General features: G+C 32.6%; 1 protein-coding gene and 1 long non-coding RNA gene across 3 annotated transcripts in view; one reads left to right on the top strand and one right to left on the bottom strand.

The window, feature by feature from the left end:
• Nucleotides 1-20,572, top strand: part of Usp16-45 (ubiquitin specific protease 16/45) — a 44,606-nt gene extending 24,034 nt beyond the window's left edge. The window contains exons 8-15 of one of the 2 annotated variants that reach the window (XM_069113548.1): nt 5,178-5,440; nt 11,723-11,925; nt 12,137-12,383; nt 12,467-12,787; nt 14,637-14,874; nt 15,069-15,335; nt 17,005-17,186; nt 19,713-20,572. In XM_069113548.1, coding sequence (XP_068969649.1) covers nt 5,178-5,440; nt 11,723-11,925; nt 12,137-12,383; nt 12,467-12,787; nt 14,637-14,874; nt 15,069-15,335; nt 17,005-17,186; nt 19,713-19,785 — 1,794 coding nt within the window. In that variant the 3' untranslated portion in view covers nt 19,786-20,572. Of the gene's footprint in view, nt 1-5,177; nt 5,441-11,719; nt 11,926-12,136; nt 12,384-12,466; nt 12,788-14,636; nt 14,875-15,068; nt 15,336-17,004; nt 17,187-19,712 lie in introns of both variants that reach the window. The other variant, XM_069113547.1, reaches the window with a different exon arrangement.
• LOC138180104 (uncharacterized) lies at nt 895-3,016 on the bottom strand. Its single transcript, XR_011173205.1, has 3 exons — nt 2,503-3,016; nt 1,969-2,176; nt 895-1,892 (listed from the first exon to the last, which is right to left on the bottom strand). It is a non-coding gene; the product is annotated as an uncharacterized LOC138180104 (long non-coding RNA).
• Nucleotides 20,573-21,021: the final 449 nt, after the last annotated feature.

The raw sequence follows: 21,021 nt of genomic DNA, 5'->3' as shown, positions 1-21,021 counted from the left end.
ACGTATGAACCATTAATAGTTGCCGACTGCCTTGAACGAGACTTCTTCATATAATTGCGATCAAATTAGGATAATCTGTATGTATTTAGTGTATCAAATGATCCTTTCCGTCTAAAACTTACGGTCTCCTCCAGTAAAAAGCAAGGCTATTCTTTCTAGAAAATTGCCAGCAATACCATAGGACTGCCCTGTACTGTCTCATGGTAGTTTCCTCTAGATAAGCAAAATGTTAGTAAAATGCTGATTTCTTCTGAGTGTATTCTTCCTTAGCAAAGCCTCTTTGATACTGTACTTGCAATCAAACGCAGTTGACTCGGCTGTGGATAGATACACCATTCTCCTGCATAGAGTTAAAAGTAAATAAATGTCAGGCTCGAGAACTATTGGGTCTCCTACCGCCAATTCTAAAAATAAATACTACGGTTGGTTTGGCCAATCCGGGACGGCGATAATGTCCGTTGTTCTATTTTGCTTTATTTTTAGAAGCATTCTGAGAATCTGTCTGAAGGGCAGAATACATAAAATTTCAGATTCGACTAGTTTACTGTAAATACGCCGATTTGTAATCGTTTGGTTTCTAAGAAAGGAAAAATTCGCGTTTAGCATTCATTCTATACACAAATAAGTCATCCGTGGTTCACCTAATCTTTTAGCGATAATATCAAAGGCTCGACGTGTTCTCACTCAACAGTCCGTCTGCTTATTACCTTCCGATGCTATGTGCGATGCAAGAAAGACGATGTACTTGTCCTTTGCGTATTGCCAGATGTCCCTCGCTAATTTTATTTATGCGGGAAGCGTACTCCCTTTGTTCTGTTTATATACGCTGTTGCAGTTGTATTATCAATCTTTAAAACTATCTTCATCGCTAAAATTTGCTTGTAATTTATGTGCAGTTTCTTTTCATTTTCTGCCCAGAATCCGAAGACATTGATGGAGCTGTTTGTTGCTTCTCATAACGTATTTGATGCGCTTGCATATTTCCATTCTGAACTTATCTGTTTTAATACTTTTTCTTACCCCCGGCAATTGATTAATCCACCAAGTTAATGTTTATATAGGGTTAGGTAGATCAAAGGTCCAATCGGTTTGAATTGTTTTCGGGAGAGTTGCTTTTCCTATAATTGAAGTTATTAATACCAATGTCTTTTCCTTTTCTAACGATTTAATGTGCATTAAGCCGTATACAACTGCTAGGCATCCCTTTTCTGCCGCGAATAATGTTAGATTCGTCTCAAGTCTTTTTTCCCTGTTCCAACTTGATAAAACATTCTCTCGAGTCGATCATCAGCCCGCAAAATTTGTACCTAGTATCCGGGACAATGCTACTTTTTCCTTAGTTCTAAGACCTAAAAACCGGAATAATTCTGTGATGTTTTTATTACATGCCACGTAATCGGCCCCAATGCACAAAATATCATTTAGGAGAGCTACCAAGATTAGCTCTCGTGATTGCAGGTAGGTTTCAATATTTTGGTAAAAATAATATTGGAAGAATCGTCCTAATTACTCGTACCGAAGGCATTTTGGGCTCTTTTTATGTATGGATATTGCGTAGCACGTATCCTCGAGACCTACTGTTCTGATGTAACAGCCTGGTGAAATTAGCTTCTTCTTCGCCGTTCTTATGTCGTCTATTTTGAAATGCTAGGTCTGGATGAAGTTGTTCAACTTTTTTAGGTTCGGAATAAAATGTGACGATCCATCTGGTTTTTTTTTGACTAGGAAATAGTTGGTTGGTGTTTGCTTACTCTATAAGATTCTATTACTGCTTTTTCTAGTAATCTGTCACTTATTGAGTCCTCTCGTGCTTTAACCTATCTATCATATTTTGGGGTGGCTTTCCCTAGTTAACCTCTCTATCGAACTGTATTCTGTATCGTACAATGCAACTTGAGACGAAATTGTCCGGTGTTATCTTTTGCTAATTGTTTACAAGTGAGTTAATTTACCTGCCATTTTACTTACATTTATCTCTGATTGTTCTACTTTCTCATTTTGTTGTAACTCTGATCGTATATCGATGATAACGGCATGTAAAGGGTGTTATTATTTGATCTCTTTATCGAACTTGCTAGTCTGCGTCTCTTTCATCTGAGAGATTTCTACCATAAAGAAATTCTTTCTTCAGGACACTTCTCAACTTCTTATTCATTTCAGCAATTCTCGACTTCATCTGCAAAAGATAGGTAATGAATTGTTTGTAGCTAGCATATACGTCATGCGAGTGTATATCATCTGGATTTATCTGCATCATATAGTATTATTTTGTTTTCGCATCAGACATTTTGCGAACGTCTGCGTGTCTGCCTCTGCAAGTTGGGGAAACAAAAAAGAGATCTCTGTTCTATTCTATACGCATGTCATGCGAATACCTGTGGTAGAGGTCTCTGTGTGTGTGAGCGAGTCCAGCATGACGTTCCCGAAGTTAAAGCACGCAGCTTGATATTCCTCTTTTCCAGTATATATTATGAAAAATGTTCGATTATATCTAATACTTACTTTTAGATCTCCTCAACTTCGCTACGTCCCACGAGGTAACATCAGACTGCTATGCTCGAACCTGTCTTTGATCACTTCTAAGTTGTTACTCCTCTATTATGCACATTTTCCATTTGCTCCTGCAGTTTCTTAAGCTCCTTTGGTAACTATTCTAATTAAACCTTCCTCTTTTCCTTTTGCCCACTCCTTTGGTAATGATTATAATTAAACCTTCCTCCTTTCTTTTTCTTCATAATAATCACCGTGAAGCTCATATGAAACTAGAGCGTGTGCTCTGTTTCAAAGTCTGAACATTGTGACACATCTACCGTTGCTTGTCTTTCATGATGTTATCAGGAGCGAATACTACATACTACATTCATAATTTCGAGAACGCGGTGTACGAAGTATAATAGCTATTTCCTCTACATCTATTCTGTTCGCCGGTCCCTGTGATACTGATAACCTTTGAGTTGACGGGTTTGGTCGCTTAGTTTTTGATATTTCATCGGCGATTGGTTAATAGTCCGTAATGGTTCTAATACAATTATCATATTTAGAATTCAAAAGGTAATTATTTAGAATTTGTCCTCATTACCGATTTTGATAATTTTTTAATATGTTGTTAGGAGTATGGTTCTGAACAACTTTTTCCTATACATGTAACAGCCGCTTGGTTCTAGTTTCTGAAATATTCACAAAAATATCTGTGAAAACTGTCACAGTCGCAAGTATAGTCGGTACGTTTGCTGCTTCGTTCACGTTTACATCTATCAGTTATCGTTTCTTCATCATTATATCTTACTTCACGAATCTACAGCTCCTACGAAAACTTGATTTAGTAGTAGTATACAAGGTGTTCGGTTATAGGCGTAAAAGAATTTAAGGGGCGATTCTTCAAGCTAAAATAAGATGAAAATAAAGAATAAGAACTTGCGTTTTCGGCTTTGTTTCTTAGTTATTGACAATTAAAACTTAGTCGAAATATCTCTGTGCGCGAGCAAACCTCTGTACATGAACGAAGGTAGGATGTCAGCTTAAACTGCGGGATGCGCAGGGATTCTCATATCGAACGATACATGGACAGCAGCTTACCTCGTGCAAGTCATAGAGAAGAGGATTGTGAAATTCGGAGACGTAAGCTATCCTTTTTTTCTTTTTTTTTATATGTGGGAAAATCCTCATGGACACCTCGTCGCTTCCCAGGAGCGGCGGGGTAGTGTCGGACTTTACCGACTAAAACTCCACAATGGTCCGCCTGACGCTCAACAGGGATGCTCCGGGACCTCCTTCGAATTACTACCGGAGCACTCCTGCGTCTTCTCCCATTCTGAGAGAGTCGTTCTTAAGTTAGTTCGGGCATTGGGAGGGACCACCCCTCTCAACGTTATCCCCTGCCTCTATGACCACCCATAGACTAAATACTAATTCCGCCTATTCATTAAAATCTGTAACAGTGTATCGAAAATCACCCCATGAAATTTTCTAGTAGATAAAATTGTTTCCATTAACCCTTTGCCTCTATAAATAATTAATGGCACGGATTTCTTATCCGAAGGATCGCTAGAATATTCAAGGTCGACTATCCGCCGTTTATATATGCTATAAACAAAAGATAAGAGTTAGGTTTAGGTTAGATCCATAGAAATATAAAAATAGAATACGCGAGTACATGTACCACGTAAGTGAATGCAATATAGAAATAGAAAGGGAATGCTACATGGAAGTTCCTTCTGTCCTTGTCTGATCAAACATCTACACTGATGCCGTTCATTGATGTTACATTTTTATTTACTGTATGAATATGCATGTATTATTAGATTAGGAGACAAGGTGCCTGTTTGCAACGTTCTCTTTCCATTCCTGTATCTTTCAGCTCGTTTATTCACTCTTTTTATATATTTCCATAGGTCATTGTATCAACCAATACTAACACACACGCTGTCACGCTCGTACAATTATTAAAAAATAATTAAACAGAATTCACTATAGTGGTATCGTCACCTTTTTGAAAATATCTCGGGAAATATGGCCGACAGTTACACGTAGAATAAAAAGTTCTTCAAAACCGTATCTGTCACAACATATTCAAAAATCATCGAAATCGGAGAGGACGATTCTAAAGTTTCATTCAATATTATAATATTATTATATCAATAATATCATTCAATATCTTATCTTGGTACATATATAATAGCTTTTATATTATGTAAATTAAACGATATGTAGCATTTTATGTAAAGAATTATGATCATTTTTGCGTTTTCGAGAAATATTGTAGATATAGAAAATTGATATATTTTATTGTATTGATCATAAAATAACGCAAAGCAGTTTCCTCTTTCATTTTTTCTCTATATTTGGTATTTACGAGGAAAACGTCGGTTTGTAACAATGCAATAATTCTGCAAGTGGATTATCAAAAATTGGCAATTAGTTTATACACATTTAATTCTCGCAGCTGTTGCGTAATAGAATAGATAGTGATATATGTATTCGTAACAATATTATTATATTATTAATAATTACGTATCATTTTTTATAAATATTTTTATAAATGTTATCTTACTGCACTTACTTGAACTATATTTTATTCAATTTAATATTAATTTTAACTATTTTACTTGTCAAAGATTTATAATGATTGCTGTTTTTGGCAATATGTATTAGTGAATGCGAAAATATAATCTTTTTAGAGGTACCAGAGTATAATTCTGAAAGAAGTTGGTTTGAACGAAAAAACTAATCCAGAGGGTGTAGAAGAAAACCTCAAATCACGTGTAAAATTTTATGGAAATCAGGCTAGCTCAAGATTACTTGGACCAGATCTTGTTTTTCGTGGAGTTTTAGTTTCAACATTAGAATGCCTGGACTGTCATCATTCCTCACAGAGTACAGAACCCTTCTTAGATCTCAGTTTGCCGGTTATGGCAGATAAACCACAACCACCAGTTTTGAAGTAAGAATAATTTTTTTAAATATGTGACAGAAAAGAAAGACGTGAATGTCTCATTTAATCTTATTGACTAAAATATTTTGTACAGAGATGTTGTATGTATTTTAGAAGTTAAAATGTAAAAGTTATCAGGAGAACATTACGTGATTCTTAGGCAATATTTCTGCGATGGAAATATAGACCAATATGCACATAAAAAGGTGTTAAAATCATCTTATCCTTTTTATTACATACAACGTTTCTATTTTTCAATTTCGTGTAATATTTTCCTTCTTAACGTATAAAATGTGTTTTAAAATCTTCATTTTAAAACGTTTGTTACATATACAAAATCTGGAAATTTCTTGAGTGTTGCTCTTGAATCTACATAAACATGTATGTATATTCAAACATTACATTTGCAACTTTTAATAAGTGAAATATGTATGTATTGTGATAGGATGGGTGCGGAGAGGATAAACATAAAAAATGATGGTTGCGTGTGGCTTAGCGACAGCGTGATGCGCTATCAGTTGATTGATTGTGAACTCCTCTCGAGTGTGTCACGTAGAAGACGCAAGAAATCACGAAATTAACTGATCACCGGTGATCTCCTCGCGTCGTAGTTCGAATGTTTCGCAAGTAAGGTAAAAAATTCGGACGTTAGATATGATAGTAAAATTTATTGTACGAATCCAACAAAATAATAGAGTAGGTTCAGAGTGTTAAAACAAAAAGCTATTCAGTGCTGATTTAGGAGGGTTCTTATATTAAGGTTTGGTCTCTTTGAAGAGGTTATCGTCGGGTGTCTACCAGACGCAACTATCCTGTTACTATTTGGTTAATGTTTCGATGGCTGTGGCATGGAGGATGTTTTGTCTACCCCATTACTGTTTCTGAGCCTGTGACAAGTGCGTAGCAGCGCTCATGCGTCTGGCCGGCCTAGCAACGCTCACGCAACATCCTTCCCTTTTTATTTGAAAGCGTTTAAAAGTAATACACAACAAGAAGTGATATATAGTGAGAGCAGTAGATAATGCATCTTTATACATAGTCTACGAATAGTCTTGGAAGTCTCCTTTGTCGGGTCAACCTACGTCCTTCCGCATGCGTAAAGTGTGCGGTCTGTGTGTTTACAATTGGAACTTGGCTTGCCGCTGGGTTTTGAACATTCATATTTTCAAGCAGGACGTCGATTTGCGCTACGTTTTGATTGATTTACAGTTTCATTTATTTTCAGAATTTGTGTTAGTTCTGTCTGAGTGGACGATTCTTCCATAAATCCGCATATGAATTACTCATACTTTATCGCCTGTTTGTAGCATTGATCTTCTCTTTGCGTGATAACGTTTATCACAGGTTCTCCTTCCTCACGTTTTGAGGAGTACCTTTGAGGAGGACAGGGTTGAAAGATTAGATTCTTTGAGAGAATATAGCTGGAGAGGACTGGAGTGTAGCCGTTATTCAATGGAACGATTCTATAGACTAATAGTATATTGATTGGACACTATTAGTTTTAGTTCATTCGTTTTATAATTGCAGGATGACTATAGATATTTTAAGGCACGATTAGCATGCGTGTATTTTACTCTGTTCCGCTTAGATCGGTTTGATAAGAATTTACATATTATGAATTTGGTGTTTGAAGAACTGCATTAATGTTTCTTTATCGGTCAGAACCTGGAAATTAACGATTGTTGATACGTGCTCTAATAAAATAACCATTCCACGCATAATAATAATTTATTATATTAATACGGTAATAATTTGGCACTTAATGTGGGATTAAACCCTTATTTAATATGATGCCTTTTGTTACACATTTTTTTAAAACTTATGTCAATGTTTCGTTGTGTTCTTCTGCTATTCGAAAATCATCACGTTATTTACGTGTATGATAACATTAAGTGTACCATTTAACGGCCCAGAGAATTTTTTAGAAAAATGACCTAGCGCGCAGTTAACGTTGTACGACAGTCTAGTGAACATACATATAGCTACCGAAAGGGGTTACAAAGTTCGTGAGCAGACTGCCTTTACGCAGTTCGTATTAATGATACCCGGTTTTCATGTCGAGCTTCGGAGAAATCTCATTGAAATTGAGCTTTTTTTATACAATTACCAAAGGACTAATTCAATTCATCTCTCGAGCCTCTATCGATGTTAATCAATTCGAAGAACAGTCTGTTCGAGGAACGGATATAGCTAACACTATGATTGACTATGTCGTGGCGGTGTGGAATCTACTTGATATTGCATATCCACATAACAGTAGGACACAATTCCTTTTACATGCCTGTTACATGTACAAAATAATTGAAGTTACAACTGATAAAATTTTTCATGATCGAAGAGATGGTGTTATCATTATGTTCTGTAACAAAATACGCGCTGTAAAAACTTTAAGCAACTGAACTAATAGCAACGACTTAAACAAATGATGTTGAAAATAGTGTGTTGATATTACATAGTGCTATCATGTACCATTTAGTGTGCTGTATTATAAATGTTTTATTTAATTTACTAGGTGTTTATTCAATCTAATGATTTATTTAATCTTACTATTTTGTCGAGTTCGTATAATTTCTTGTTTGTGTATTCAGTTCAGTTCAGAAATATCTATATAAATATTTGTCAATTTATTTAAAATCAGTTTGATTGTAATTGTCTTATTAAATATTCATGTAAGGGATTGACTTATTATATAATTGTCTTATTAAATATTCATATAAGGGAATATAAGCTAATAGGGATTCGAAAATTATTATAGTTTGAGGCCGTTGAAATCTACAATTCCTTGCCTTACAGATATCAGGAGTCTCGAAAACTGGCAGGTTAGTTGAAAATACTGCTTAGAAATATTTATATTCCGAATACTGTTGGTCTATCTCTGTCTTTATCTCTGTCAGTGTTAAAAATTCTTTGATATTAATTTATCGTTTATTGACTAGCATTATTGTACCGGCGTTTTCTACGCCATCATACATATGATCAAATGTTTACAGTAATGACATTGTTTTATTTGTTGTGCTTAGTATTATGAATTCATTGATAAGGATTTGATTAAATTAGTGAACCTGATATTACTACTGCGTACATTAGGATTGGATATATTCCTGTAACATGTAATACTAAATAATTCATAATATACACGATCACATTTGTAAGAATTTTCTTTATATGTTAACTTCGAAACGTTATTGATATTACTAAATGCCTTATATTACAGTATTCAGGAAATCGCAAGATATATATGATGAACGAATTAATCTGAGATAATATGGATATTTGTGAATATTCATCCATACGACGTTCCTTGCTTGTGTTCTGTACTATGAATTGCGTTTGGGACTTTACAACTCAAATCTTCCAATTTCTGATACTTTTCGTATGGTCCTCCTTTTAGTCAATAAATGTACGGATAGAACTCAACCTCTCCGATTTCAATAATTTTTTAACGTTGGTGAGAGCGTATAATATCGAACAACTTTTTCCTATACATATTACTGGCAGTCAGCCTTATTTTCCGAGATATTTGCGAGAATCTGTCACTACTATTAGAGAATCCTTTGTAAAATTGAGCGTCTATGGCGGTATATGCGTCTGTGTTACTTGCCAACGGCGAGATAAAATTATCTGGTCGAAATCTTCTATTTATGTATACAAATGAGGGTAGGATGGCCTTTGGGTATTCGAAATGAAGTTTTGGGCACATCATGCATATGCGAGGTTATACAAAATATGTTATAACTCAATTATAGATGAATATCATCAATGTATTGAGTTTGGGTTTGGATTAGTATTTTCAATCCAGCCGCCGCGAGCTAGCCAGTAAAGCTTACGTAAATAATTGTACTCCTTCGTAAAATAATATCAATTATTCATCGGCCTATAATTTTTATAATTAATTTGTTATTATTTCATGCAAGTGTTGCTTGCCGCCTCGTGGCGGTCGGATTTAAAATTCGGATAAAAACAGAAATCTGAACCCAATATATCGACGATATTTACCTTTAATTAATTATTGCAGGCTCGCATGTGCAGTTGTGCAGGGGGGACTTAAGCTCATCCGACTCACGTTTATAAACAGGAGATAAGCGGTAGGTGGATGTCAACCAATACTAACGCATATGCTGTCAGGGACGTATAACTATAGGCAAAATTCACTGTAGTAGTATCGACAGTTTTTTGTGAATATTTCGAAAACTAAGCAAGATCGACAGTTACGTGTATAGGAAAAAGTCGATTAGAATCATGGTCTTCATCAAATGTTAAAAAGTCATAAAAATCGAGAGGTTGAGTTCTATTTGTACATCTACCCAATTCAGTTTTTCCAATAGTTGATCAAATGATTTCAATCTTGGTACAATAACAATAGTAATTAGGAAGTTTCGTTCTACGTGGTTAAATTATAATGTACGCCTATTTATTTGCGTTCAAATGATCTAACGAATTCAAAAACGATATCGAATTGTTTTTGAAGTTATTTGTATTACACCGGGTAAAGCGTGACATCATCTATTTAGATCGAAATTTTTTTGTGCATTGAGTCATGAGTGACAATGTTCACCGTGGTTAACTTTTGAATGCATTCCTTCTTATCCTCGATGGTCTAACATGAAATTCTTCCAAGTAATTGAGTCGGATGTAGGCACTTTCAACTCTTGACGAAGAGGTTCATTTGGATGTGCACGTTGCAAAGTTGTACAATTATCTAAATTTTTGTATTAGAGACATATACGGTAGTTTATAAAAAGGAATGATTTGGAAAGGATTGGAAAAGGAATTACAGAATAGATAATGTAAAATGGACTTTGGAAGAGTATGAAACATTTACAGAAATAAGTATCGATGCGTTCGCGCTTACGACAGATAGTAATGACATAAGTTAGCATCCAACACCGTCGCTCCGCAGCGGAAATTAAAAGAAATATTCAAGATTCATTATTTTTCTTTTTCTCATTTATTACAGGCCAGTGTCATTCAATCAACGTAATCAATGTATCAGAATAAATAAAATCTTCAAATAAATTAACTACAATGATCCCTCAGAAAATATTACGCGACTCTCAAGCATTGCATTTTTTATTGCCTAATATTTGTAGTATTGAATGACACGTTTTATAGTATGCAGTTATCGAATTTCTCTTAATATATCTTTAAATTTTCAATGCATCGGGTTTTTTTATGTTAATGTAGTGCTTGCTTTGAATGTGAGTTCATGAATTGGATTTATGGAGTTTTAAGTTGGAGACCGTATTTATTAGATCTTGGAGCATCTATTTTCAATCTACAGTGTACCAATTGAAGCACAGTACGCCCATCATTTCTCAGTTATGTCGGCTCTAAAAGACACCACACGAATAAGACACATTTTTTCTTTCAATTCCTTAGCATTCATATGAATTCTTCTTACACTAAATAAAGATATACATTACACAATGTATATTGGGTCGTCTGGAGAGTTCGTTCGATTTACATTTCGATTCGATATACATTTATTGAATTATATAGGTGGTATTTTATTTCTCCATCTTTCACACAACTTATAGATATATTCAACAACACAATAGATATATTCAATATACGGTTAGATATATTCTCGGTTGTCGACCAACGGATACAAGGTCATTATGACAATGTCACTAAGGTGGTATGAATTTGTCGATTCATCCCTGCTACGTATACAAGGATCTGTATCTTTCGAACGCATGAATTGAATACTGAGATTTCATATTTCCACACATACACACAGTTCACCATCTCTTTCTACAATACTCACATCTCGATTGACAGCCGGTGCCTTTCGGAAGTATACCCTTCATCTTATTTGGGAAAGAAATAATTTCATCCAAGATACGTTAGTGCATTCTTAAAAGTAGTAACGTTATTATAGGTTGTAGGGATAAAGCACTCATCCTGTATATTGAAAGGATTCATTAGTTTCCTCTTTGTATATGTCATATATATTATGATACGCGATTAAATAAGACATTCTATCCAAAAATAGTAACAGTGTACTTAACAACATTATTAAAAATAAGAATAGGAACAGTAATAAAAATATATTACTATATCCGTCATAACCTTGTAGTAGTTAATATTTTATAAATTATTAAGGATATTCATTTAAATCAACACATACATACATATTTATTATATTAGTCTATAAATATATTCTTAATATTATATTGAAAATGCTAGAAGCGAATTTGCTTACACAACTTTTGCATGTCTTGCTGAAATTAATGAAGTAATAATGATTCTAATTGAATAACTTTATTACGTATATATTTATTTAAGAAGAAAAAACAATGGCTTTGAAGATACATTTGATATAATGGGAAATAATATTTCACATGTACCTTCAAAATATCAATCAAAAAAAGAAAAGAAGGCTGCTCGGAAAAAACGAAAAAATAAAAAGCAAGACATTCGTGATCATGGTGATAGTTCTGTCCCGGATAAAAGTAATACTGTTGAAGAAAATAATGGTGTACTTGAATCAGGTAAAATATTTTAAATTTTGTAAGCATTATTTTGCATTAATTTTTGAAAACTATAACATTTAGTTTAACTAATTTTTTTAATTCAGACAAATGATTGAATTGAAGAAAATATTTGCATGAAAAATCGTTTTTTCTTTTTTCTTTTTTCTTTTTCTTTTTTTTTTACATCATAGTAATTTGAACGCATAAGCATAGTAACAAATTTTTGTAGAAGAAAGCGATGCAGATGTGGAAGATAATGCAGAAATAGAAGGCCTTCTTCCAGAAGTTGCTGAATCAGGTTATAGTTCAGAAAAACAGTCTACGTTAACAAGTCCTGCCTCTCCATCGACCGATACGATGAAAGCAAGGGAAGCTATTAACGAAATACCATTAGATAATGACCTACAATTTGGTGCAACAAATAATATTTCCTTAGTACAACTTTTAAATCGTTTTGATGCAAATTCGTTGCCCAGGTATTATCAATAATAATAGGGTAGATTAATTTGCTATTTTTATTAAATAAGACGTTTAATTCAATACTATGTTTGCTTCACAGTTCGAATTCGAATGCATGTACACCAAATTTATCGCAAACAAAAGCTTTAGATGCTCTAGATAGTTCTGAAAGCTTGGAAACTGAAAGTGGAATCCAAACTAGATTTTCTATATCTACTTCTTTAGCAATGACTTCAGATTTAACGAGTCCAGAAGATCCAACTGTTAGTTTCAACCCGATTATGTCAAAAGAAAGTTCAAGTTCTATGATTACTTTAGCAAATGATGAAACTATGGAAAGTATTAAATTATCAACACCTAGCCTGAATTTAACGGATTCTGTTAACCACATCGAACAAGAAGCATCTACATGTAATCAATGGTATTGTAGAAATTTGTTTTATTTTTTCAATTTCATGCTTTTATATTTCATGTTTATGTTAAATATTACATTTCACAATCTTTAGTTTTATTATTATTGAATATTGATTTTTATAGTTATATACATCAAAGGTAAACGTTAATGTTGTCTCCCCTCATTCGCATACATCATCCATTTTTATATCATTATACTAATTTCCGAACATTGCGTCGAATAATTGTAAAGATTTATTATACATACTTACATAGGGATTTCTATCTTTCGAACGTATAATTTCTCAAAACTAAGATTTTATATTTGGAGTCCGTTCACATCCCTTACATTATCCACCAAGTTTCATCTTGATTGGCTACTGTCGCCATTCGAAACAATATTCACAATTATTTCTGTAATATAAAAATACTTTTGGGGTTAATGAATCTGCAGATGAGCATAAATGCGCAGATTAAATGCTTTTTTACATAAGTAGATTTAACTGTGTTTTAGGTTTAAAAAATTCTAAAAAAATTATGGTTATTAATTTTATAGATAACTAATATTGTCGTAGTTTCATACGTTTCATACGTTTAAAATAGCAATGCGAACTGAACATTTTGTCGATAACGAAGTGCGATCTGTCGTACTTTCACGCTTTTTGAATGCTGAAAACTTTGGTTCAAGAGGAATTCACCATCGAATTACGACAGTGAAAAATAGTAACAACTCGCATATCCCATATCTTCTTTTCCTTTCTTCTTTCCCAGTATCATGTGTTTCTCCTTCTTCCTTTCTCTTTTTATTTGTATTTGAAGGACATGTAACTCAAATAACTAGCCGTTATCTTTAACGTATCACTTTCATACGTAAATACATACGTAGTGCTGAGTTTATGTTTGTTTTAATTCGATGGTTGAACAAAAAATTATGATACAATTAAAATTTTCCCAAAAATTCACTAATAATAGGGCTACGAATTTATCATCAATAATAGTTTATTTGAGAAATTGTAAAGGTATATTTATATAGGAGCTGTGAAAATCAAGATTCCTAAGTGTAGAGTTTTATAGAAAATATATTTTGATGTTTAGCCAGAACTATACCTGTTTTTTTAGGTGTGCTATTTAAAGAGAGTGCGGATATACTCATGTCCAGATCATTACTTACTAATTACATGAAATGAAATTGATCAGTTAAGCAAGTAGAATATGTAATTATCAGTAACAATCAGTAAACCACTTTTTTTTTAAATTTTGTTTCTGTAAATCTAAAGATTTGTCGTGTAAATTAACGTAGAAGAATATTTTTGAACATATCGACAATGGCCCTTTTTCGTCGATTAAGACATTGTATGGCTTCGTTTATTAACGAAGTAACAATACTTTGTTATTGATATCGTAACACTTCAAAGAATAATTCAGCTGTTTATTATACACGCCATAAGATATAGTACATAATATTCACGGCATAATATCCACAAGATATAAGTACCATTATTTAATTACGTTCATAGGAATTGTATAAATTTACATAGAAATTCGCGCTTTATTTGTAACATTTTGTTTTTTAATGAGAAATGTATTATTGCACAAATAGTCCTAGCTTCCTAGGTAAAGATGAGCGCAATATGCGACTATTTTACCAGACTATATCAGTTCGATATTTCACGTACAGCTTTTACCATGTATTTTTACACTTTTTTATTTGCTATATTTTACTATAATTGAATATTACGCCAGTTATATTCTTCAACTATATCATCTGTGTTCAACTCTTGATTGCAAAAAATAATATTACTGCCGTTAATGCTAATTATATTATATTACTTTAGTTTAAATGATTTTAGAATTTCATACATTTATTTTCACAATAGGAAAACAAGGAGAAAAGCAGAAGAATGTTTTAATGACGTTAATAATAGAATTGATAACATCACTTCTGGTATTTCAAAAATAGGAATTAATGGTAGTCTTCAGCAATCACCTACTAGATATACAACTAAGGAAGGAGAATGTTCCATACAATCGTGCTTAAATCAGTTTACAGCTTTAGAATTGATGAGTGGGAGCAATAAAGTTAGTTGTGAAGCTTGTACTGCCAGAGAAAGAAAGGTATAGTGTATGCAAGTTTAACAATGCAATTTAACAGTTATATTAATTAATAATAATTGAAATAATTCATAATAATTAATAATAACTAATAATAATTAATAATAATGTATATTTGATTGAAAAATTCCTCACTTGAAAATTGCAGTTTTTAATGCAATAGGATCTAAAATGAAATAAATTTTTCATGATGTCAGGTGAAACCGAATTGTAAGATGATCTGCACTCCAAGTACGAAACAATACCTGATCTCTCGAGTACCCGCTGTTCTAATCTTCCATTTAAAACGATTTCAAGCACAACGAGTCGATTTTCGAAAAGTAACAAGGCATGTTTCATTTCCAATATTACTTGATCTAGCACCTATCTGTAAAAATCATAAAAAAGCTAGAATTTATGCACTGTATGGTGTTGTTGAACATAGTGGAACTATTCACGGTGGACATTACGTGGCTTACGTAAAGGTAATTATTTAAATGTTAAGAATTTAATTATAAATTATTACAAATCTATTTAATGCACTGTTAAAATGATATAATGTTATAAATATTATCAAATTATGGTATTAAATTATGTGTCAAGTATAAATATTGGGTCACCTCATAAGTAATGTCTTTGTAACGTGCGGTATTTGGTAGCGAGCACGTCACACAATTGAATGAGAAGCGCCTAAGCTTTATTTTTATTTTCAATGTGGATCCGACCTTTACTGATGTAAAGAGGGGATAGTGTGGAAGAAAGAGGGAATCCGATGAATGTATTGAATCCGATGAATAATAATACGCTTTTATTTATGATACTAAAAGAAAGAAAGGAGAAAAATAATAGTTGATACGACTCATTCTAGATGTTTGTTTGTTCTTCGTTACTGTGTTATATACTCACACTCGTTTGAGTGTTTCTCCTCTCAATCTCGTAGTACCGCTGTCCCAGTCTACGTTTGTATATCAGAGTTCTACAAACGTTACAACAAGTTATGTTACAAAAGATTATGTCATTGTTTCAATGTGCCAACTAGATTTACGCACAATCATTTGGGCAACGCTAGACATCTACCGGACAAAGCTCTACGTCATCTCACAGATTTAAGCCTATTGCCTTTTTACGGATATCTGCGGTACACGTGCGAGACTTATTCAAAACGTGTACAAATCGGGGCGAGGGACTTGTGAATTCGCGGTACCGACTACTCGTTTCAAGTTCCACTTTTTAAAATTGGGGTTCCCCGCAACAACATTGCAGCGCTCGTGGTCGCTGAGTCTGTACATTCTTGGACGGTGTGGCGCTCCGAGTATGGGGCAGTATATGTTCATTATATCCCGTCTGTCCACTCGAAGCACACGTGCAAGAATGCGCTTACTCCCATCTATAGGAGCCTCCGAAATCGTAAAGATGTGGCTGCAATTATTACCATTCCATATTAGGTCGGAGGGTGTCATCAAAATATATAGACGGCATGTAACACCATTTTTATGAGAGTTAAATTTAAAATAATGGATGTTGTTACTATCAAAGTTTTACAAAATTTGAAAAGAATATTTAATAGATAAAGGTAAAGAATTATAAAAAATGCAAGAAAATTCATCATTATTTGATTGCCAACAGGTAATCTCTTATTTTTGTTTAGCATAAGGAAACCGACAACTGTATCATTACTTATGGGATATCCTAATACATAATAAAATACTGTTCGTTCGAGTAAAAGTGGAGCTTTTAGAAATCGTTAGAACCAGAAAATGACACAGACGGACCTATAAGAAATTTTTAACTGACGACCGACTTAATACGAGACCTGTACAATTACAATCAACTAGATCAATGAGAGGTAACAGAAGAAAGCGTTTAGGATAAAATTTTATATGGAGGACTACAGAAAAATGAGAGACAATGCACCGCTTCCTTTTTACTCGGCTATGTGTCGTGAGACTTCACTTTTTCTCGTTTAACTTATATACATTATTTTTTGTCCTCTTATACAGTTCTTTTTTATTTAGTATGATCTTCACACACATATATGATTACTTGTAATTAATTACTGCATATTAAAAGGATGTATCTATTATTTGACATAAAAAATTTTGCACATTAAGTATTAAAATATACAGCTTTCAAGAAATTATGAATGTTTTTCAGTCACGATTAGCACTAACATCAGATGATCCTCGATGGTCATTTTTGCCACCAAAAGATGTTAAAGATTTACAAGAAAGTTCATATTCTTCGAGTTCTGAGTCTGAAACTGAAGAAGCAGCTGCAGCTCCCTCATCGACAGTAAGACCGCCACCCGGTAAATGGTATCATGTTTCGGATTCCAGGTATGTAATTTTTTAATGTATGTATAATACGATACATCCTATATAATTAAATGAAATAATGAAACCATAGTATGTGAAACGTTATAAAGATTATACTCGTACATATGACATATTATTAACAGTCTGTTGAATATTTCTAATTGAATATTTATGTATTTTTTGGAAGTCGAGAAAATATACAGGATATGCATGATATACAAAATTACAGAATATTTTGTTGTGTGCGTTTAAAACCTAGATATGGAAAATAAAATAAAATCCACCAGATCGACGCAAAAAATTCAAATTATATCTTTTATTTTTAATTATATCTTTATTAAAATATTTACATATCGGCTTACAAAGATAAATCTTCCTCAGTTTCGATATGGGAGACATAGCTGGGGCAGATTCAGGATACTAAAATAAGAAAAAATGTTCATACTATATAATCATATGTATAAACATATATGTCTGATATCATCTTGCTTTCAAGTAAAAGCTTGTTTTGTCTTGCAATGGTTGCTTGCCTACCTTCAGAATAATTGCTCAAAATGATTACAGCTTTAATAGAGGCTTGAATACGTTACATCGTAGACTGTCAAACTTTTTTGAACAGGCTACATGGATTTGTCGGCAACTTTAATAATCATATTGATGAAGAGTTTCAACATTGTTAACTAACGTTTCATGAACAACAGATTTTAAATGTCCCCATAACTAATAATCTAAAAATTAGTGTGCTTAATTTACTCCATCTATTTCTCACATACAACGGAATATCCCGTATGTAAATAAGTCAAGTATAGTTATTGATGGATCAAACAAATCTTTACTTAGGTTCCATCTCTCCCATTGCGTTCATAAAAAATATGGATTTGCATAAATATCTGCATTCTAATCATTACCAACCACTAGGAACCACTTCATTTTGTCTAATAAGATTCTTCCTATCATCTGCCCTTTTAAAGCTTTGGCTTTAAATGTGTATAAAAATGGTCCAAATATGTGAGATTCCAGTTCATGGCCAAGTGTTCCTCTTTGTCCTTTGCACAGTCTGCAGATTTGTTCGTTCTTCATTTTTGCACCAGAATCTTGCTGTACTTTGTATATCTCTTTTTCTTCCTGTTAGTTATTTTGGCATTCGTCTTGTTCAGTTTCTCTGTATTCTGCATTGTATCTTAATTGTTGTTTCTGGTTGTACAGCTATTGCCGTTGTATTTCTATTTCCTTCGTCACTACTTCGCTCATAACACTCTTTCTAGCATCTCTTCTTCTTTTTGCTGCTCTTATTAATAGGCCATTTTTAAAGCAAAATTTCCTCCTTTTTTTCTGCTACTTTGTTATCATACTATCTTCTCTCTTTTTATCTCTTGTAAATATTCTTTTAATATTTCATCATCTGACTCTTGCCTTATTTTTTCTTCAAGTGCTGTTGATTTTCTGCCTACTTTCACTATACTTTTGTTTCTGTATTTTCATCTTTTACAATATGTCCCGAGATGTTTCAATTAAATCTTAATATACCTTTTAAATATTTACCTTAAATACTTACCTTATCATCTCCAGCCTGTTTTATACTTTCCAGCCTCATATCTTTGCTCTATGTAGCATAATACTTTTAATTAAGGAGTCAAATTAGTGGATTTTGTTTCAGAGTATATTTTAGATATCTAAATTCTTTTATTGACTCCACTTTTTTCCTTCCCAATCCTTCACCTTCCCAAAATTATTTTTCTATTTTCCACTTTCCTCTCGCGTTTCTGAAAACCATTATTTTGGACTTTTCCATGTTTAGCACAAGGTTCCCGCTTCTCTAAAAGCTCCCTAGTTTTCTCATTTCCTCCATTTATTCTGATGTTTTCGCCTTTCTATTGTCAGTCCTCCACCCTGTCCCTTAGTCCCTACTTTCTATTGTCAGTCCTCCACCCTGTCCCTTAGTCCCTAGTTTCCTTTATTTTTTATTATGCTCTGCTCTATAATAGGATCTTCCTTTCCTTTTTTCACTCTTTTAATGACCTTTTCTTTCATTTTCATCTGTTTTCTTTGAGTTATCATTCCAATCTGTTCGTATCTGACCATGTATTACATCCTTCACACTGTAGTGTTACAAGAGAAATGTTATTATTAAAAGAAATGTTTCTTAAGAATTGTTTCTTTGTAGTTTCTTAAATTTTCTCAAATCAAATCAAATCAAATCAAGTCAAATTTGTAATTTCTATCAAAAAAAGAAAAAAATAGTATTATTAAAATTTGTTCACAGATCGCTTAATGCATACAGTTTTATATAACTTATAAAAGCTTACAAATAAGGTTTATGAAACATTTATTAAAAATTGATATGAAATCAAGTTTGAAAAATGTTTTTATGTGTTGTTTTGAACATGCTTGGTAGTAAAAGGAATATTAAGAAATTAAGTTCAGTTTTTCTACCACAATTCTGCTACTAATTGTTATATATTTAAAAAAGCTGAACAAATTTAATTTTAGTTTGATATAAATAGAAGTAAATCTAGATTGTATTCATAATTTCATTTTATGTTTTAGAGTAACAGAAGTCGACGAAACAACTGTGTTACAAAGGCAAGCCTACCTCCTATTTTATGAAAGAATTCTTTGAGCATTTTGATAAGTCTCAACCTGAAATCAGCGAAATTTGGATTTTGCAACAGTGAAATGCAAGTCAAATGAAAAATAATAGAGCTAATCTTAAAATATAAACGATGACCATTTAGACTAATCAAGAGCAATACTAAAATTTGTTTCTGGAGATTTAGATTTTAATTTAAAATTGACTGATGTGTATGTCAGTTTGCTATCGATATCAAATGGGAATTTTTATTTAAAATAATTTTTCATTCAAATTAATCACGTTGAGAATACATTATATAATATTTTTTTAAATTAATTCATGATTTTACTATGCTTACTAGAACATAATTATAAAATATTTATTTTATCAAATATTCAATGTATTTATATGGCACAACCATCTGCTATCAGATTGTGAGGAAGATTTCAGAAGGTCAACATTCTGATAAAATATTAAAATACTGCGAGTAAAGATGAAATTTATGTTTAGAATAAATACATAATTAGTAAATTGAATTGGGGATTAATATTTTAATCGTTAATTAAGTAAAATAATACATTGACTTTTTAACAAAATTGTTCTATGTACTGTTACTATTGATAAAATAAGTGTAAAGATACACATTTCATGCTTACAAATTTGAAGTCTCATTTTTTAAATGTTCAGCTAATTGATACTGTTTTGTATTTTTAAAAATTTGTTTCTGAACCAGTCAAAGTAATATTTAAAAATATAATAAATTTTAAACACACAAGTTGCGGATAAAGAAGCTATTTGTCAAAGTAATACATATTTTGCAGATAAGAATATAACTTAAATTTTGTGCTGCTGGTATGGATATGATATTATCATGATTTACTTTAAATGTAGTCAAATTCTAGATTGAACTTAATTATTCAAATACATGTATTTATGTGTTTCAATTGCATTTATAAGAATAAATTACTATTAAGTCCAATTATCATAAATTTCCTATTGATTTATTTCATTGATTCATTAACCACATTATATTAAAGATTACCGCATCATCGAGTGCATTCACGTGTATCATTGACGCATTTGTTTTTAATCTGCAAATAGTTATATATTAATCACTCTGCAGAAATGAATATTTGTATTAATAAGTATTGTAGCACAACAACTTTCTGTAAATGATAAACATAGCGAAAATCGTAGACTGATGATAATGGTGTAAGCTACGGCCATGCGCGCGGATCATCGTGTCGTTGATTGGCTCACATTAAAGAGATATTTTCAAGAGTC

This window comes from Bombus flavifrons, chromosome 5 (genome assembly GCF_040668555.2).
Source record: "Bombus flavifrons isolate JBK064 chromosome 5, iyBomFlav1_principal, whole genome shotgun sequence".
Taxonomy (NCBI): Eukaryota; Metazoa; Arthropoda; class Insecta; order Hymenoptera; family Apidae; genus Bombus; species Bombus flavifrons.
Note: the sequence above shows the minus strand (reverse complement) of the source record. Positions and strands in the feature narration are given on the sequence as shown.